The 16,919-nt window shown below is 36.4% G+C and overlaps 1 protein-coding gene across 1 annotated transcript in view; it reads left to right on the top strand.

Moving 5' to 3' along the window:
* Nucleotides 1–2,274: 2,274 nt before the first annotated feature.
* The window catches only part of LOC139117480 (protogenin B-like), a 91,317-nt gene continuing 76,672 nt past the window's right edge, over nucleotides 2,275–16,919 (top strand). Inside the window, exons 1-2 of the mRNA XM_070680612.1 lie at nucleotides 2,275–2,451; nucleotides 4,073–4,378. Coding sequence (XP_070536713.1) covers nucleotides 2,385–2,451; nucleotides 4,073–4,378 — 373 coding nt within the window. The 5' untranslated portion in view covers nucleotides 2,275–2,384. The remainder of the gene's footprint in view (nucleotides 2,452–4,072; nucleotides 4,379–16,919) is intronic.

Raw genomic sequence — 16,919 nt, 5'->3', positions numbered from 1 at the left:
GAACAGTAAAGACTCTCTAATTTAAATGGAAAAAAGTGACTACATCGAATTTCTTGCCCTTTTGAAAAAAAAAAATTAGATTTTTCACAATTTGGCAATTTGCATATTCTCTCATGATTGTTATTTTGAGTGCTCTTCAGCTGGTGCCATCGACCTGGCCAGAGTTGGATTAACTCAAGTTGGCTTAGACTGACAAATCCAAAAAGTCTACTGATGTATTTAAAAATGAGTAGTAATATGGCTGCATAAACTGCTGATAAGAGACAATATCGAACATCTGCGAGCAAAACTACGCAATACATGTTTACTTTTTCTCTGCGTGCATTCCTAATATATATGCAGCTTTGTGATATTTTTCGGGGGGACTTGAAAAAATTTGATCATGTAGACGGGCTTCCTTGAAAATTTTTTGTGGGCATTTAAGAAGTCTGAAAAAAATAGATTTCAATCGCGATTCCTCCAGCCCCCCTCACCATATTTTGTGAACGCATCCTTGTGTCACACTATATAGTGCAGGTCGACGTTCTTCAAAGTGGCAATAGCTGTCAGAGTTAACACGTAAGTGGTTTCGGCAGAATTGGATGGTATCATTTGAAATGTACATGTGATAAATAAACAAATAAACAAATACAAACAAACACATGCCTCATTATCGTGTTGTTGTGAACACCCTCGTTCTATAGAATGCATTCATTTGTGCAAAACAAAGGATTTTTGAAAGGTTGGGAAACTGCTGAACAAACAAGTGACAAGGAATGACGTAACCATCTCTGTAGATAGACTCAGCTCAATGCAAAATTCTTTTGTTCTTCAAGAACAGCCTGGTACTGTTTGTATCATGGTTAAGCTATAGTTAGTATTGGCTGTCATGTAGGAACTGATTAGAGCATACAGCAATGCTACAATACTATTTGCAAGGGCTCCGCTCTGAAATCAAGACTATTAGCTTACCAAGTCCTCCTGTAGAATGCATCAAAAATTAACTGAAAACCATGCGATGAAGTTTAATAGCCATGCCAATTGAAAACAACGCGATGAAGTTGCAGTAGCCATGCAAAATGTCAAGTTTGCTTCTGCATTCATCTCCGTGTTTCTCCGAAAAGTCAAGAAAATACACAGACCCACACGTGCACCTAATATAACCAGCTCGAGGACTACACCGGACGCCTGCCTTCCCCATTTGTAAGAAACGTTATTGTGGTGTATATTGGCGCTCTTATCTTGGTGGTGCATCACACATCCTCTGATTGACAGACGTTGTGGTGATCACCGAGGATTAATAGGATGAATTTGATTGGTCATACTTTCAACATGACGTCATACTGTATTTAATATTCATTCCTTAAGGCATTGTTTCTGGCAAGGTGCAAACAATGTAGTGACTCTTCTCAGCAGTTGTTTGGCTTTAACTGATACCGTTATGCATTGAGTGCCGTTATATTCGTGATTATCGTTTCGTCAAAACCGTAAGGTACATGGAATATAGCTGTACATTTTGCATGTATATGTGTGTGCATATGCACGCATACTTCAATTGAATGTTAGCATTATACATACACAAATATATTTATATACAAATATATACGTTAATGCCATGCCGGGGGGAGGGAGAGAGAGAGAGAGAGAGAGAGAGAGAGAGAGAGAGAGAGAGAGAGAGAGAGAGAGAGAGAGAGAGAGAGAGAGAGAGAGAGAAGGGCGAGGGGAGTCAAGAGTCACTCGCTCACTGGCACAGTCATCGTTCCTTCTCACGAATGCGGCGATTTGCTTCTGAAGTTCTTCGCCATCAGTGAGTGCTTTTATAATGACATTGTGAGGTCCAAGATGTTATGAACACGATGCCTGGTCCACCTTATTCTGAAAACGCTTGGGGTCTGTTCCCATCAGAAAGCCTCTTTAATCTATTCAACCTTACTTGGCCCTTTGTCCTTGTACTCAGATGTACTTGCTGCATGCGCATTTTCGCGCGAAATACGTTCCTTGATTGTATGGCTTCGTACGCTAAGTAGTGACTCTTCTATTACCCCCTCAGAAGATGTATGTAGATATTGTGTCTTTCGACTTGAGTAGACAGAAAATGTTATAAACGTATGTTATAATGATTGAAATTTCAGCAGAAGACTATCCGTGCTTTTCGCATAAATACAATCACGAACGTCATAACTCTTTCTCACCTGAATAGCCATAAATCTGATTATATGGGAGGGTGGACAATTTTCAAATGGAAGAGCCACTCTTTACATATAGTTCCAGTTTGTTTACGCGGATGTATAATGATCTGGTAGTGCGTTATGTGTATCGTAATTGTATTCCTCCACTTATCGTTACAGAGCCGCAATTCTGTGTGAAGTTTTTATCTACAAACTTACTCCAATGTACGGTTATTTATGGCGCACCAACCTTCAGACCTCCGATCGTGGCTAATACTCTTCCTCCTTATACTATTATCAATAGGTATGTAACTACATTCGATGTGTTTCTGCGTGAAATTTAAGTTGAGCTGTTATGGTTCGTGTGATTGCTTCGTTTTGGCCATGGCCCCTACATAACGTGATGGCATAGATAGGGTTCGAGTTCACTTGGTTCTTGTTCGTAGGAATCCACAGTGACATTGGAAATGTCCTGACCTGTAAATGCCGATGTAAATTAATTATGCTGACAGATCTAGAGTCTCTCACGATGTTTTCGGGCCGTGCAATTTCGTAGCTCAACACTACCGGCTCATCTTCGCTATGTGGTGGGTAGTGGAAGGCTATGTGAGGACACTTGTGAGTGAGCGAGCGGCCATGATGTCCAAAGGCAAAAACGTCAAGCTCAAGATCAGGGGGGGGGGGGGGGTGCCACACTGTTAGCGTGTGGCTCTTCCGTTCCCCTGTCAGTAGTAAACTTAGTTCCCGAATTGCCCTGTTCTGTGTTGTATTTAACGTTCAGAGTGAAATTGTGTGTACTCGATCAGCCGTTTTCGTGCATGCATGTCGTGATCGTGTGCCGATGGTGGTGTACACATACCATTAAACGTGGCCTCGACGACGTAAACAATACTGCCACAGCTTTACCCTGCTCTATCTACTCGAAGGAACACGTTTTCGTATATGTAATACCGATTCGTGTCTATTGTAACCTTCTCTTACTTTTCTTGGATATTATTGCTATCAGAGGGTTTTCTCTGGTGAGTGTGCTACATCACGTATGATCAGAAGAATGAAAATCATTTTCACGTCGAATATCGAAGTTGAAGATGGGCCGTTGACTTCCACGGTACAAATCAACAACGATCCGCAGCAGTGACTTAGGTGGTCCGTTGCAGATCGTAATTAAGGTGTTTCAAGTAATCTGACTGAAACGTCGTTTTTACAGTGTAATTGTTACGTGTATTTGTCGCACCTTGCAGACGCCCGAGCTTTCACAAAAGATTGAACTCTTTTAATTTTTTTTTGTTTTCAATGGGGAGATTTCTGATCGGACTTGTAAGTGTACGATAGTGGAGAATTCATCCATTTGCTCATGTTCGTGCACTCTATCAGTACATCCATTTTGTGAAGTTGATCCTGCCATGGGACCCCAATAATAAATCTGTGATTGTATGGAAATATAAACAGTAATTGCTCTATGAGCATAATTCTAGTGTATTTATCTAAGTCATTCCCATTGGTATGAACTAATGCACCTAATATTGGAGGCATTCCAGTTAGCTGTGAAATAGTGAAATTGCATTCAAGTAGTGTAGCTATTGTGTCCAGAGTTTTAGAAAGGCGAGTCAAACCAGGCTCGTTGAATAAAATAACACCGTCATGACCCTAAGTATATCATCATTTTGCAATTCTGCCTTGCAGTTGTTCTGTACAATTAACATAAAAACAACATGTGAGAGAGAAGGTACGAGGTTGTGAATATGTTCTGGAGAAAAAAATAATGAGGTGACATGACTGATAATTTGGTTTATTCCATCACGGTTCCATAGGTGTTTTTATATGGTCAGTTAAATTTAACACAAATGTGACAGGCCGTATATTTTTGTAATGATACTAATTGGAAATGCATACTAAAGCGTGCTCTTCTTGCATTTACATTACAGGTGCATTTGGTGCAAAAGAGTTAAATTTTACCTTAGAGCCTGACGATGTGGTAGTTTTAAAGGGCCAAGCGTTTGTTTGGAACTGTGCAGCTGAGGGCAGTATACCCTTCAACATAACGTGGAGAAAAGACGGTCAGGTCATCAAAGATGATGACAACCGCAATGTACTCAGGAACGGTTCACTTTCTTTTGCTGCAATTCAACATAAGAAGAAGAAAATTTTGTCGGATGAAGGAACGTACCAGTGTTGTATAAGCAGTGAAATCGGTACAATAGTTAGTAAGTCAGCCGTACTTCAAGTAGCTTGTAAGTATTACTGCCAATTTGTTATTCTGTTTTAATAGTATAAATATATATTTGTACGGTGTCAACAGCTATACTTTGTTTATTACATATTATTTTCAACACAAAATCAGCTTACAGAAATGCCACATTTGGAATCTTTATCAGGCTTTTTATTCAGATGTTCTATAATTAATATTGTTAGGCAGAAAGAAAATTGAAGAAGTATTTAATATGAAAAGTTAGAAAGCAGAGTTATCCATACACTTATAGAAATGATGTGATTCATGAGTCAATTGAGTTCACATGAAGCAGTTTGGATAACTTATAGATAGATACCCATAGGGTACAAGTCCCCCGAAAGAAATGATTAGGGGTAACCTTAAAGTTGCCACAAATATCACACTTTCTTCCATTCATCAATAACCACTTTGTTTTGACGAGTGAGGTCATGTCCATCTGGAACTGTATGAGTAGCAGTCAAATTAACAGTGACATCACATCTCAAGCAAACAATACTTTAATCTTTCATAAACAAGCTTTTATGATTGACCCTTAGATGATCCTGTACATTTTTAATAGTAGTTTTGCTTTGAAGACTCAGTACTTTCAAATGACTAAGTGGCTCTTGTGAGATCTTTTGTTATATCAAGGAAAACAGAAATGGTTTCTGTGAAACAACTGATGCTTGTCAATGATACGTTACTAGTAACAGCCAAATGGAAGTGACTAGTAGTACTGTTTGCCAAAGGTTTACAGTTTTGTAGACCCAGCATTGGCTTATGAACACACATTTCTGTGAACTTTGAAAGATATTTTCTCAACTTGTCTTTCTGTGTTTTCAAGAAGGTAAATATATCTAATGTTGTGGACTAGACAAAAATATACACCATAGTATAAAAAGACAGTATAAAGTCTGCTTCACTGTAGTATAAAAAGACAGAGTAAATTCTGATTTTAAGTTGTTTATCTTTCATTAGTCATGAGTTCTGCCCGATATTGAAGCCTGTTAACACTTCATCCAAGCAGAAATCTCCCGCATTGAATACCTGCTGCTTTGGAAAATAAAAAGTTGACCCAAATTCCCCGTGCGAGATTTCAAAAACAACCGTCGCCCGACAGGAAATAGAGAATAATTGTGTACTTGACACAAACTTGCATGCATTTTTGGGGCCTTTGGCAACACTGCAAATCAAGCATGAATGTTAATAATTAAGGACCAATGAGACACTGTATTGCCCCTGGTATATCATGTTTCCTGAATGACTGTGTCCTCAGCCTCGGCCACAAAACTTCAATGAAACGAAAACAGGTTGCCTCTCCACATAAAACGATAGGTCTTGTTTTCTTGTGTTTATAAATGAATGTGAAAGTTGTCAGACTGAACTCACAGTGTCTGTGGTTTAACTTTGAGTTAGCGAAGTGCTGCAACATTTTAATGTTTGTGAAAGTAAAACACTCACTTTGTAATATGATAGGGCCATGATGTGACCTTGATTCTGTGACATTTTATCTGCAATTGGACTGTCAAAAAACTCCCACAATCACAGCAATAGTCTGTTTTACCTTACTGTACATCCCTTTCTACTTTTTCAACACTTTAGCAGTTCATTAAATTTTGAGTCAAGGGGACTTGAATCGTAACATTGCCAAGGGACAGAGTATTACTTGTAAGTAAGGTATTAGGATATAAAGGGCAATGGAAATGAAGGGTGTTACTATGTCATACTCAGCATTTACATTCAAGGTTATTGTGGCACATATTCAAATAGGATAAATATAGAAGTGTAGAGGTAAGAGTGATCATCTTAATTCTCTCCGCATTCAGTGCGTTTCTCTCTGCTTCTCCTTTTTTTTGCAAAATGAAGTTTTAAAATTAACATGTGCACTGTTATTTACTATTTATTTGCCATTTATTCCTGTAGTTGAGAGTATACTGGGCTTGCTTTTTTAATTTTGCTAACTATGATGGAGTGAATTGTTTTGATGCCTTGCAAAATTGCTTGTGACTTCAAATTTTCAGAGGTTTTGTACAAATTTATCCAAAAATATAAATTTATGTGGGTTTGTGTGCATGTCTTAAATATGGAAGGAAGAAATCTTTATTATAACGCAAGTGAAGTAATTTAACTTTTGCAGAATAAAGTAAAAAATTGCAATTATTTACAAACCAGAAGAAGAATGGACTACATCCCCCAGTGGAAATCAGTGTTTTTTTGAGAGTGCCTTTACAGGTTAATGAATACAAACATACCCCTTAAGATCATGTTGAATTGTATCACAGTGGTGTTCTTCATTCAGTCTTGCCTGATCAGTAGACTAGTGAAAAAAAAAAGAAAAATAATTCATAAATGAAAAGAGATGCCCAGAACTCAAACAAAAAGTCCAAGTATCCACGAAACTGAAGGTAGAGTGACATAATTATGATAGTTACGTTAAGCAAGCAATAGACCAAGATAAGATGGTAAACAGTTTGGCGATACATGTACAATTCTGTAATGAATAGTTTTGTGTGTATACTTCTCTAGTGTGATTGGTAGAGTCACAGACTTTAGATTTGATGTGTACTAGGACAACTGGCTTGTAAGGCAACTTACGGTAACTTGCCTGGTCAAGCAATATAAACTGAAATTGCATATCTAGGTAATAAGAAAAACTGTCTGTTATTGTAGAAATATGCCTGATTTGCAAGCAGTGATATCTTGGTCATCTCATGAAAAATAATCTTTGCCTTCTATATTGTAAATCAACTCTTTTATGATCATTTTAGAATAGAATGAATTTGTTGTTTGGCAGATTTCTAATACGACCCAGGTCCCCCAAACTATTGGTGTCCAACATCTGGGAAAAGTCTGTTTAACTCTTCAAGTACTGTAATTTTTCCCGCCTAAATTTTAGTGCAACATTTTACCAATGTTTGTGACTTTTTCTTTAATTGTTTTGATAATTTAGACCCAAGGGATATAACTTTTCATTTGCTACATATTTTCTTATCAAAATTTTTGGAAAAATCTGAAATCAAATTCTCTGGATTTGAAAAAATTGTCTGCTTTATATTAGAGGCAACAAAAATTGACTTTGGCACTCAAAGGGTTAATTAGCCTGGTGATAACAGTTATATTCATTGTCTAAAGTGGTCAGTTATGCCTGTGTGCATTTTAATGAGGCTCAATATATGCCTGATATGTATAAACATGTAGTTTTATGACATGCTAGGTGAGTTTTTACCACTTTTTATGGCTGTTTATTTTTGTTTCCTGTCATTTAGTGACGTGTGTAATAGGTCAGGTACGGGTCTAAAATTTTATTTTCTATTTTCCGCCACTTCAAATATGGCAGTTCCAAAGTCAGCAATGTAAGCCAAAGTAAATATGGTGAAAGTGTATTTAGGCAATCTAATGCAATGGTCAGCCTGTTATAATGCAGATCCAGTGATTCACAGCTAATAATCTAGACGCAATGTCATGTTAGCTCAAAAGTGATATGTAGCCATGTTATTAGGTCAGCATACCCTAAGAGATTACCTTGACTATTCGTCCATACCTTTTATTAGAAAGTCACAGCTCTGTCACATTATTTTTAGAACTTTAACACATTTACGTGACTCTATTTTAGAAAATGTACAATGCCATTGTGACGATGTGATGTTACATAACAGCCTTTTAGCGTATGGGTTGTTCACCAGAATTCAATTTCAAATTTTTGAACATGACATTATTTTGGCGTAATTTGGGTTCAGTGTATCAAACAAAAATAAAAGAATGAATTAAGATTCTTTTCAGATTGAGCACTATAGAGTTAGACACAATATTCCTTGAAGCAATAATCATAAAATCAAGTTTTATAATGGCTTTTATGTTTTTCAAGTCTGAAAAAAGCCAAAAACATTGATCAATGAACAAAAAAAAATAATATACAAAAGCAAACAAATATTCAGGTAAAGTAAATGAATTAACATCAATCAAACCACCTATTCAGTTAGGGTCATTGGATCACAATTAACTCAATTTTAGGGCTGTTTTCAGTGACTCCCAGCCTGATAAAGATTTACATTGTAGATATTCACAGAGTAGATTTTCTACAATATTGAAGACTGTTACTTAGCAGGGCCATGGAATTGATGCAAAGCAGATCACTGAATGCCAAAGATAGGTCTTTGGAGCAATAGGGCCTGGAAGAGGTTCAAAACTTTGAGGAAATTCACCTGATGGATATATCTATACTTTGATAACCAGGTCAAGCTGATGCTACATGATACTGGCAGTTGGATCAACTCCAAGTCATACTTCAATTCACTGTATTTAACAGTTTAAATAGTCTATCATTGAACACATTTAAGGGCTGAACTTTTCATAGTTATAATCTCTCTTTTTATGGCGGAGACAATTATTCGCAGCTTGAAAATTATATAGTGTTACAGACATACGCACACATATATGTTTGCATTTAAATATGTATAGATACACATACGTACCAAAACATAATGAACAAGACACAGAAATGATTTTGCTCAGGGTTTTCTAATCCCCTATAACATTTTAATATATATATATATATATATATATATATATATATATATATATATATATATATATATATATATATATATATATATATATATATATATATATATATATATATATATATATATATATATGTATGTATATAAACGTTGCGTGCACATAAACAATTTGCTAAATAAACTGGTTGTGCAAGGTTTTAATAATCTCTGTTCACAAGAACAATGTTGAATCAACTTGAACTGTTACTGAGTTGCATTACAGTACCGGTAAATCAGAGGTCAAGGATTTGATGAAACTAGGTCATATTCTCTACAGTTTTCTAACAATTTTGTTCCACAGAGGGTGACTTTTATTGTTACTTGCATCATTTTCAAACATTTATGATTTCAAATCTCAGTGGCAAGGTTGTCTGTTTGAAATATACAGTAGTACAAGTAGTTCATTGTTGTGTAAGTGTAGTGATACAAGTGTTAGACTTAATCGTTGGTACACCTGCTGTCTAGTAAATGTTTTATGAATTTGTGTTGTAATCTTGTGAAGGAAAGGTTTTGGAAGACACATTAAATTTATAGGAAATGTTTCAATTGCTGTTGCAAAATCACAATAAAAGTAATCAAATTTACACATTAAAATGTGACTATTTTTTAACGTCACGACGGATGTAAAATAAATAGATAAACAGTTACATGTTCCATGGTTGAAATGTTGTTTGCATGAAAAATGAAGGCTTAGCTGTAGGAGTTCATAGAAGAATTACAAGTCTTAACTTCACAATTAATTTTTTGATGAGTTCATCTCAGTGTTGATGGAGAGAGAGAGAGAGAGAGAGAGAGAGAGGGAGAGGGGTAGATGTGTTATGGGTGCTGTGTACATTGGGGAATCTCTCCAGGGAAAGATAAACTCCAGGGATACGTAAACTCCAAGGATTGATAAACATGTCTACTGTACAAATGTTGTTACTGCTGCTCTAAGTATTTGTTTCATGGTTGTGGAATGATAAACACTGGGTGCAGGTGTTCAATTAACTAAGGAACAAAAAACAAAGCTTGTCTTTGAATATTGTGCAAGTTAATTATTTACTTGTGAGAGAGTTAGTTCTCTGGCGGCTTTGTAAGCTTCTGACTGTCATAATGAGGGTCAGTGACCAATGGAGTCGCTTTTGTTTGTTGATGAATAGGGATGGAGTCATCAGTCTCTGCATTCCTGCCATTGTTTTGAAATATAGAAATATTTAAATGCTGATTGCAGAGTACAGAGTTATTGAGAAACAGTGGCTACGGCGTTGCTCATGTCCTATTTTGTATTCCTGGCAAAAGAAACATTGAGTGAATGTAAACAAACTTTTAGTCACAGGGGAAATTAGCAATTGACACCCCAACTGATGGAGATTGGTTGACATGGTAACAAGGCCTAGTAGCCTCATGTTCATGGCTAACCTCCTTTTAGTGTGGGAAACCTACTGGTAGTCTTCTCAAATATGAAACTCTATCGTTCTGAAAAATAAACATCATGAAAGTTGTTTAGTAGACTCAGCCTGCAATCTCATATTATTTGTTTACATTACAGATAAAAAAGGTTTCAGTTGTGTTCTATTATCTGACCTAGTTGAATCCAATTTGATCTATTGCTGAATAGTAGCAGCCATTTTGATGATATCATGTGATACTTTTTTGATAACAAGGCTATCTTTGGCCTCTGAATGCTTTAATTATCAAGCCCAATTGAAAATTATCAGTGTTCCAGTTGAGTGCAACTGTCACAAACAGTGGTTGAGTAGATTCTCTCGGAAATGAAGCTTTGTTATGTTATGGATGAATAGTTCATCTGATAAGAACCTATAGTTTTAGCACGCCTCATGTGAACAACACCAGTTTATCTGGTAATGTGGTATGGTTACCTTGATAGCTACTATGTTTTGAAATATTGATTTTCTAAATATACTGCCAGGGATAATCTTTCTAAGTGCCATTGTTATGCTGTGCAATTGTCATTGGAACCTACTTGACATTGTAGTAGAATTAAAGCATACAGTACATGTATGTCACATACAGTTTGTCAAGGTTTGAAGACAGTCTCTCCATGATGACGAAGGGACCTTGATTTAAACATTGACAGTTAAGAGTGATCCCATGCCAAGCTCATGATGTTGTAGAAAGAGGGAAAAAATCAGGGCTGTGTTCAATTTTTGTAATTCATCAATAGTAGAGAAGTCGTTTTGCTGTAGTAGGCATGTACTTATTGCTTTGTAAGGTTGATATGTCCCTTTCTATTGATATAGCAATTCATAAATTGAATCAAAACCCATTCATATTCAGTGAGTTCATCATTCAAGCTTTATTTGTTCAGTGTTTAATTGTACGGTATGTCACGTCTACTCTTGATGAACAATACTTAATGATATTAATTTACATATTTTATGAATTTTATTCAGACGGTTACCTGTTTCTGCCGAAGATTTGTGTTGGTAATTTTTACCTTTGCAGCAAGGGGGAAGCCTTTGTCAACAGAAGTATTTTAACCCGAATTTCAGACACCATCCCTCTACAAAGGGAGGGACTGTGTTTCAGGTACCAAAATCCAATTGAATCTATGAAAGCACTCTTGTTGTTAAAAGCCCTAATGTGGTAGGAGAATGATCTTATGTAATTCAATGAAATATGGGCACTGATATGAGGCTTTGCAAGTGTAGTGCTCTGTGATCCAAATACAAGTCAAATATTGAAATTGCCTCCGTATAATGTCTGATATCAGGTAAAAAAAATCATGTGTAAGATACGAAATGAAATGTCAAGACCTCTTCAGTTGATTGATGAGCACCACCTGCATCTATGTAATATGGATAACTGATGAATGAGACTATTTTTTGAATGTGCAACTGCCCTTATGAAGTGTAAGAGATTTCAATAAGCTCAGGCAACATTTGTGGAAATTTTCAAGCTCTTTGTGTGCCAAGGGTAAAACTCAAATGTCATGGGTCGTACTGTTTACACTTTACTGTAAATTGAGTTATTACTCGGGCATTGTGCATTTGCAAATGATGTTATGTAAGGTGTAGCTGTTGAACCGTTATCTCTCAGAAAATTATGGTTAAATATTGATTCGTATTACATTTTTAAAAGCCTGCGGTGATTTTGTGTTGAAAATGTACAGCATTACCTCCATATCGTTGTATAATCCTGAATTTGACCCACTTTCTGTTGAAACTGTGATTTTACAACTGTAAGTGCAATGATGTTGTCTGAATCCTGTGATTTCCTCTCTTGAATAAACAGTCTTAACCTTTTGTGAATTGCATTTTCCCATTCCAGGGTGGCAATAACCCAAATATATCAGTGCTATGAATTTTTAAATTGAGTTGCAATATTGGTAGCCACTTGAATATTAACTCTGCTTCTCTTGTTTGGCAAACGCAGTCCAGAATCTATACCTGTAAATTATCAGACCAAATAGTTGTGACACTCATAACATAACTTTGAAGCCCATTTACATGTAAAGATTCATAAAATGCATCTTTCAATGAACTTTATGGCTCTCCATTTTTCGTAATGAGATTAAATGACTTTTGTTGACTCTCATCTACAAGCAAGTACTTTTTAACTTGCAGTTAGGCCACACCATTCTTTTGTGTCACAGCTCCATGGATTTCCATGTTGCCCCTTCTCTGGTTCAAGCTCTGTTTGTGCATATGGCCTCACCAGTAAAGCTCATAGATACTGATAAGGTACATGTATAGCTGTTTCCAGCAGACAGCCCACTGAATCAGATGTTGTTTAAGTCTGTCAGATGTTGCCGCAAAAATAGTCAGATGTTTAAGACATAGGAGTAACTTTGGAAACAAAGTACAAAACCTAATCTTGTAATTAGCAAATATACAGCTGTTGCTCATAGTAAAAATGCTTTCAGGAAGCCCTTTGGAATGCAGGCAAAAAATATATCAATAGCTTGTCATTGATATTAGCTTGAAACTTTATAAATGAAATTTTAGTTCTGTGATCAAATGTGAACTATTAAAGTGAAGTGTCATAAAGGAATGCGATATAAAGAGATGTATGCTGTTAACTTACTGTTAAAAATGATTTCTGTGACTTTTATAGTTATTCGTTTCTTGATGAAGACGTTAAATTTTACCGCACACTTCCAGACAAAAAAATCAAAATGCATTTACCAATTAGATAAACACTTTTTACAAAGTGTAGGCCGGCCCTCAGGTGCACTGAAGCAGAATGACTCAATGAGTCTCCACATTCCAATTTTGTCACATGCCTGTAACTTTGAAAGTGAATGACCCTGGAAAATGAAAACTGTCAAAGGAAAGGAGAGGGTCAGATACACAATCTTGACCTTGGCCTCAACGAAAAATGACTGTGTATACTCCCTTCCCAGTAATTGATACTCTCAAAGAAAAAGGGTTGTGTGGTGAAGCTTTGCGACCTGATAAGTAACCAAGACCTTGGAAACAATGTGAACATGACCCACAAGCAGTGGGAACCATGGTGCCGTGGTATTGAAATACTGCGTGAATGCATTTGAATACACAAAGTTCTACCCTGTGAAAGTTTGGTAGTCCAAATACCCAAGTGTGCTTTGTTTTAAAGTTTGGAAGCCAATAGAACGAATCAGGAATTGAAATTTTCATGGGTGCAGTACCTTTTGCAGTGACAAAAATGGCAAAATTGTATAGCAGCTAGTGAAGACGAGGGAAGATTTTTGACCAGGCCTTTGGAGATTTATGGAAACATTCTGCTTGTCGTCCAAAAGCAAATGACATGGTAATGAATCAGGCGTTTGAAGTTGTTGTTTTTGTGTAGGAAGTCATTGGCTTGTGAAATCCCACTGGAGGAGTTTCCGTTTCACCGTGGTCATCAGAATAAAACCTTACACTGGGGGTTTATGAGAGAAATCTCACTTGCTCTGTTATGGTCAATTACCATGATTGTTGCAGAATTGGGTCAGGCTATTGTCGAGGAAAGGAGCTAAATGAGAGACTATCACAAATCATGAGTAATCTTTGTGCTTCACTTAGCTGTATATCTCTAGAAAACAACTTGTGCTTGGCCAGTTCTTTTGTACTAACCGAGAATCCCCCCAGGTTAAAATGGAAACTAAAACAGTCAATATTTGACCTGCTGAAATGGATCACACAGCATTTGATGCAACAATTTATTACCCAAAAGCATGTAAATCAATGAAATAAACTAAAACCATCAATATGAAATAATTTAAATTTCTGTAAAGGTAACACACTTCATTAAAACAGAAATAATTATGCTGTGATGGCAGAAAGTGAATACCCTAATTGTTAATTCCATTGTGAGATAATTTCACAGAGTGGGAGCTTTATCTTTGTTCTGTGTACATCCTAATGTGTATTTGACATTTGGAATCAAGATCAAGCTGACGAGTAAAAGCTCCGTGCAGAATTCACAATGAGAGAATTTTTCTCTCTCAGGTTTTCTTCTAAGTGTCGGTGTCAGAAAGTTGAAAACCGTGTCACTAATTGGCCAACAAGATATGCATAGCTTATCTCTCAGAACTCATGACATTTGGAAACATTGGTGATACCCAAGTGGTTTCCCTGTACAGGAAAGGGGGAGATCGTGGGGGAGGGGGGTTTGCTTGCCGAATTATTCATGAAGCTAGATTCACATGTCTCGAAGGCAAAAAATTTTACAAGTTTACATTGAGTTGAAACAGGAAATGCTTGAAGAGGCCTGGATCAGGTGAAGTATTTGAACTGGAAGTGAACTTAAAGATTTGATAGGACAGTTTAGGCTACCGCCATGCGATGTTGGCATTCCATCAACACCAATGCTTGATGGTGTGTTCAGTCAAGTGTGCTATGTCAAAGCTAACCAGATAGGTATGTACAGAGTGAGAAATTGAACTCAGCTTGTCTTCAGTTCACAAGCAACCTTTAAACTATTTGTAAAATGTCCAGTAAGCTGAGTGGGGTATGCTGCTGCTGATGTCTTTTACTGTTGATGGAAAGACAAAGTGCCCTCTGTGCTGGCAGCTTGACAATGGAACATCAAACTTCAAATATCATTACAGTATAAAGGTTCACACACCATTCATATATATATATATATATATATATATATATATATATATATATATATATATATATATATATATATATATATATATATATATATATATATATATATATATATATATATATAAACTCAATACATACATGCACATGAACTTGTTATTCAATTGCTATGTGAGTAGCTTGATCTACTGTTACAGCAGCCCAAAAAACTTTAAATAGGTTGATTAATGGATTTGCAGGTATGGTCCCATCAATGACATATGATTTGTATTGCAGTCAAATGCATGCTCTGCTGAGCTGTTCAGAGTCTCACTATTTGCCGTGAAGTATTATAGATTGTCATTCATTGAATTCATGTCATGCTGTATTCATATCCATCACGTAACTTGTGTAAGCTCCATGATATGCAAATTCATATCCTACTTTTCAAGATGATCAAACATGGAATAAATGAATTCCGGGAACTTCCCCCTGTTTTCTGGTATTTATATCGGTTGATCACAGCTGGCTGTGACAGAAGTCCATGACTACTGTAAAGTTTTATGGCGACTTTTATCAATTTTTCAACCTTGTCTGTGTACTATAACCCACAAAATGCCATGCTTCATAAATTCATTCATTTGTTCCAACCAAGGTGATACTAATCTCAAGTGCGAGTCTCAGCTTCTTATTACGATTGTCTAACCGATTGCTGCATATTCGCTTACTGACAATTTTGACCCCGGATATTATGAATTGTGGGTGGGCAACACGACGGAGCAGTAGGGTTATGGCTTGGCATGCACAGTAGCTTAGCAGCAGTCAGGATATTGCCACTTAAACTGTTCTGACAGAGAGTGTCTTCCTAGATGAGATTATTGTTTTCTTGAATTACCAGGTAGCTATATAAAAAGATTGTGCTTTGTGTAAAAACAGTATTTATCACAAATTACAGGACTTCATGTATGATGCATATCTACCGGCAAATATAGCAGACAGAATGCGTATTGGCCGTTGTTAGCTCATGCTTACAAAAAATGCGTAAAATTTGATGATGGAGAGGGTGTATAAAACTTGATCCTGAGATATACATGTCAATTTTGGATGACTGGTTCAAGATCAGTGATTTATTCAGGTAATAACAGTAATTTTTATGTGGGTGTTCAAGTTCATCAACGTGGAAAGTATGGTTGTAAATGAAAATGCTGCAATAGTTCCCACTTGTGGCACAGATTTTCGTATAATTGACAATGCTTGCAAACCATTTCAAATGTTTCCATTGGATCTAGTTTTAGGCTTAAACAGTGATTGCCCATGGAGAAAAGTGACATTGTCATCTCATAGCTTTTTAGGTGTGCATTTATGCATTTATAGCTCTGTGAAAGATAAACATACATATTGTAAAACTGTTGATAGGGTCGCTGGTGATTTACAAGTTTGTTGATTCTCATGTTTATTGCTGTATGTTTTAGTGTGAATTGCTCCAACAAGCAGTGCAATATATCCATGGGTCACGTGCAAGGTTTTTGCTTTGATTTTTCACAACTTTGTTTCAGCAATGTGAAAGGAAGCTAGTGCCGTTTTGATTGAGAAATCATTTATCCAACATGGATGGCTTAAGTTAACTCATAACTAGGTTAAGATTATATGCCACAATTGTTGCTTGCGAGTGATTTATAGATTTGGTATCAAGTTCAAAAATGTCCAAGGCTTTGTTCCCTGTAGGATGTTATGGAATCAATGTATCCGGGAAAGTGTGAAGATTGGAAAATTTTTATTTTTGGGTAGGAAAACATGGATGCTCTCAACCAGATTCTGAAATCTCCAACTATCTTTATTTGAAACCAACATTTCCGCAATTTACAGATTGCCTTCCTCAGTATAGAAACTGGATGGTGTGATGCTGACTTTGTGTCAGTTTCTCAAAAATTAAGTAAAAGTGGTGCCTATCCATGATCACCTCAGTGAGACAAGGAGTAAGCAAATTGTTTATTAATATTAGGCCTTC

This window comes from Ptychodera flava, chromosome 18 (genome assembly GCF_041260155.1).
Source record: "Ptychodera flava strain L36383 chromosome 18, AS_Pfla_20210202, whole genome shotgun sequence".
NCBI lineage: Eukaryota > Metazoa > Hemichordata > Enteropneusta > Ptychoderidae > Ptychodera > Ptychodera flava.
This window is presented reverse-complemented; position numbering and strand designations above follow the sequence as displayed.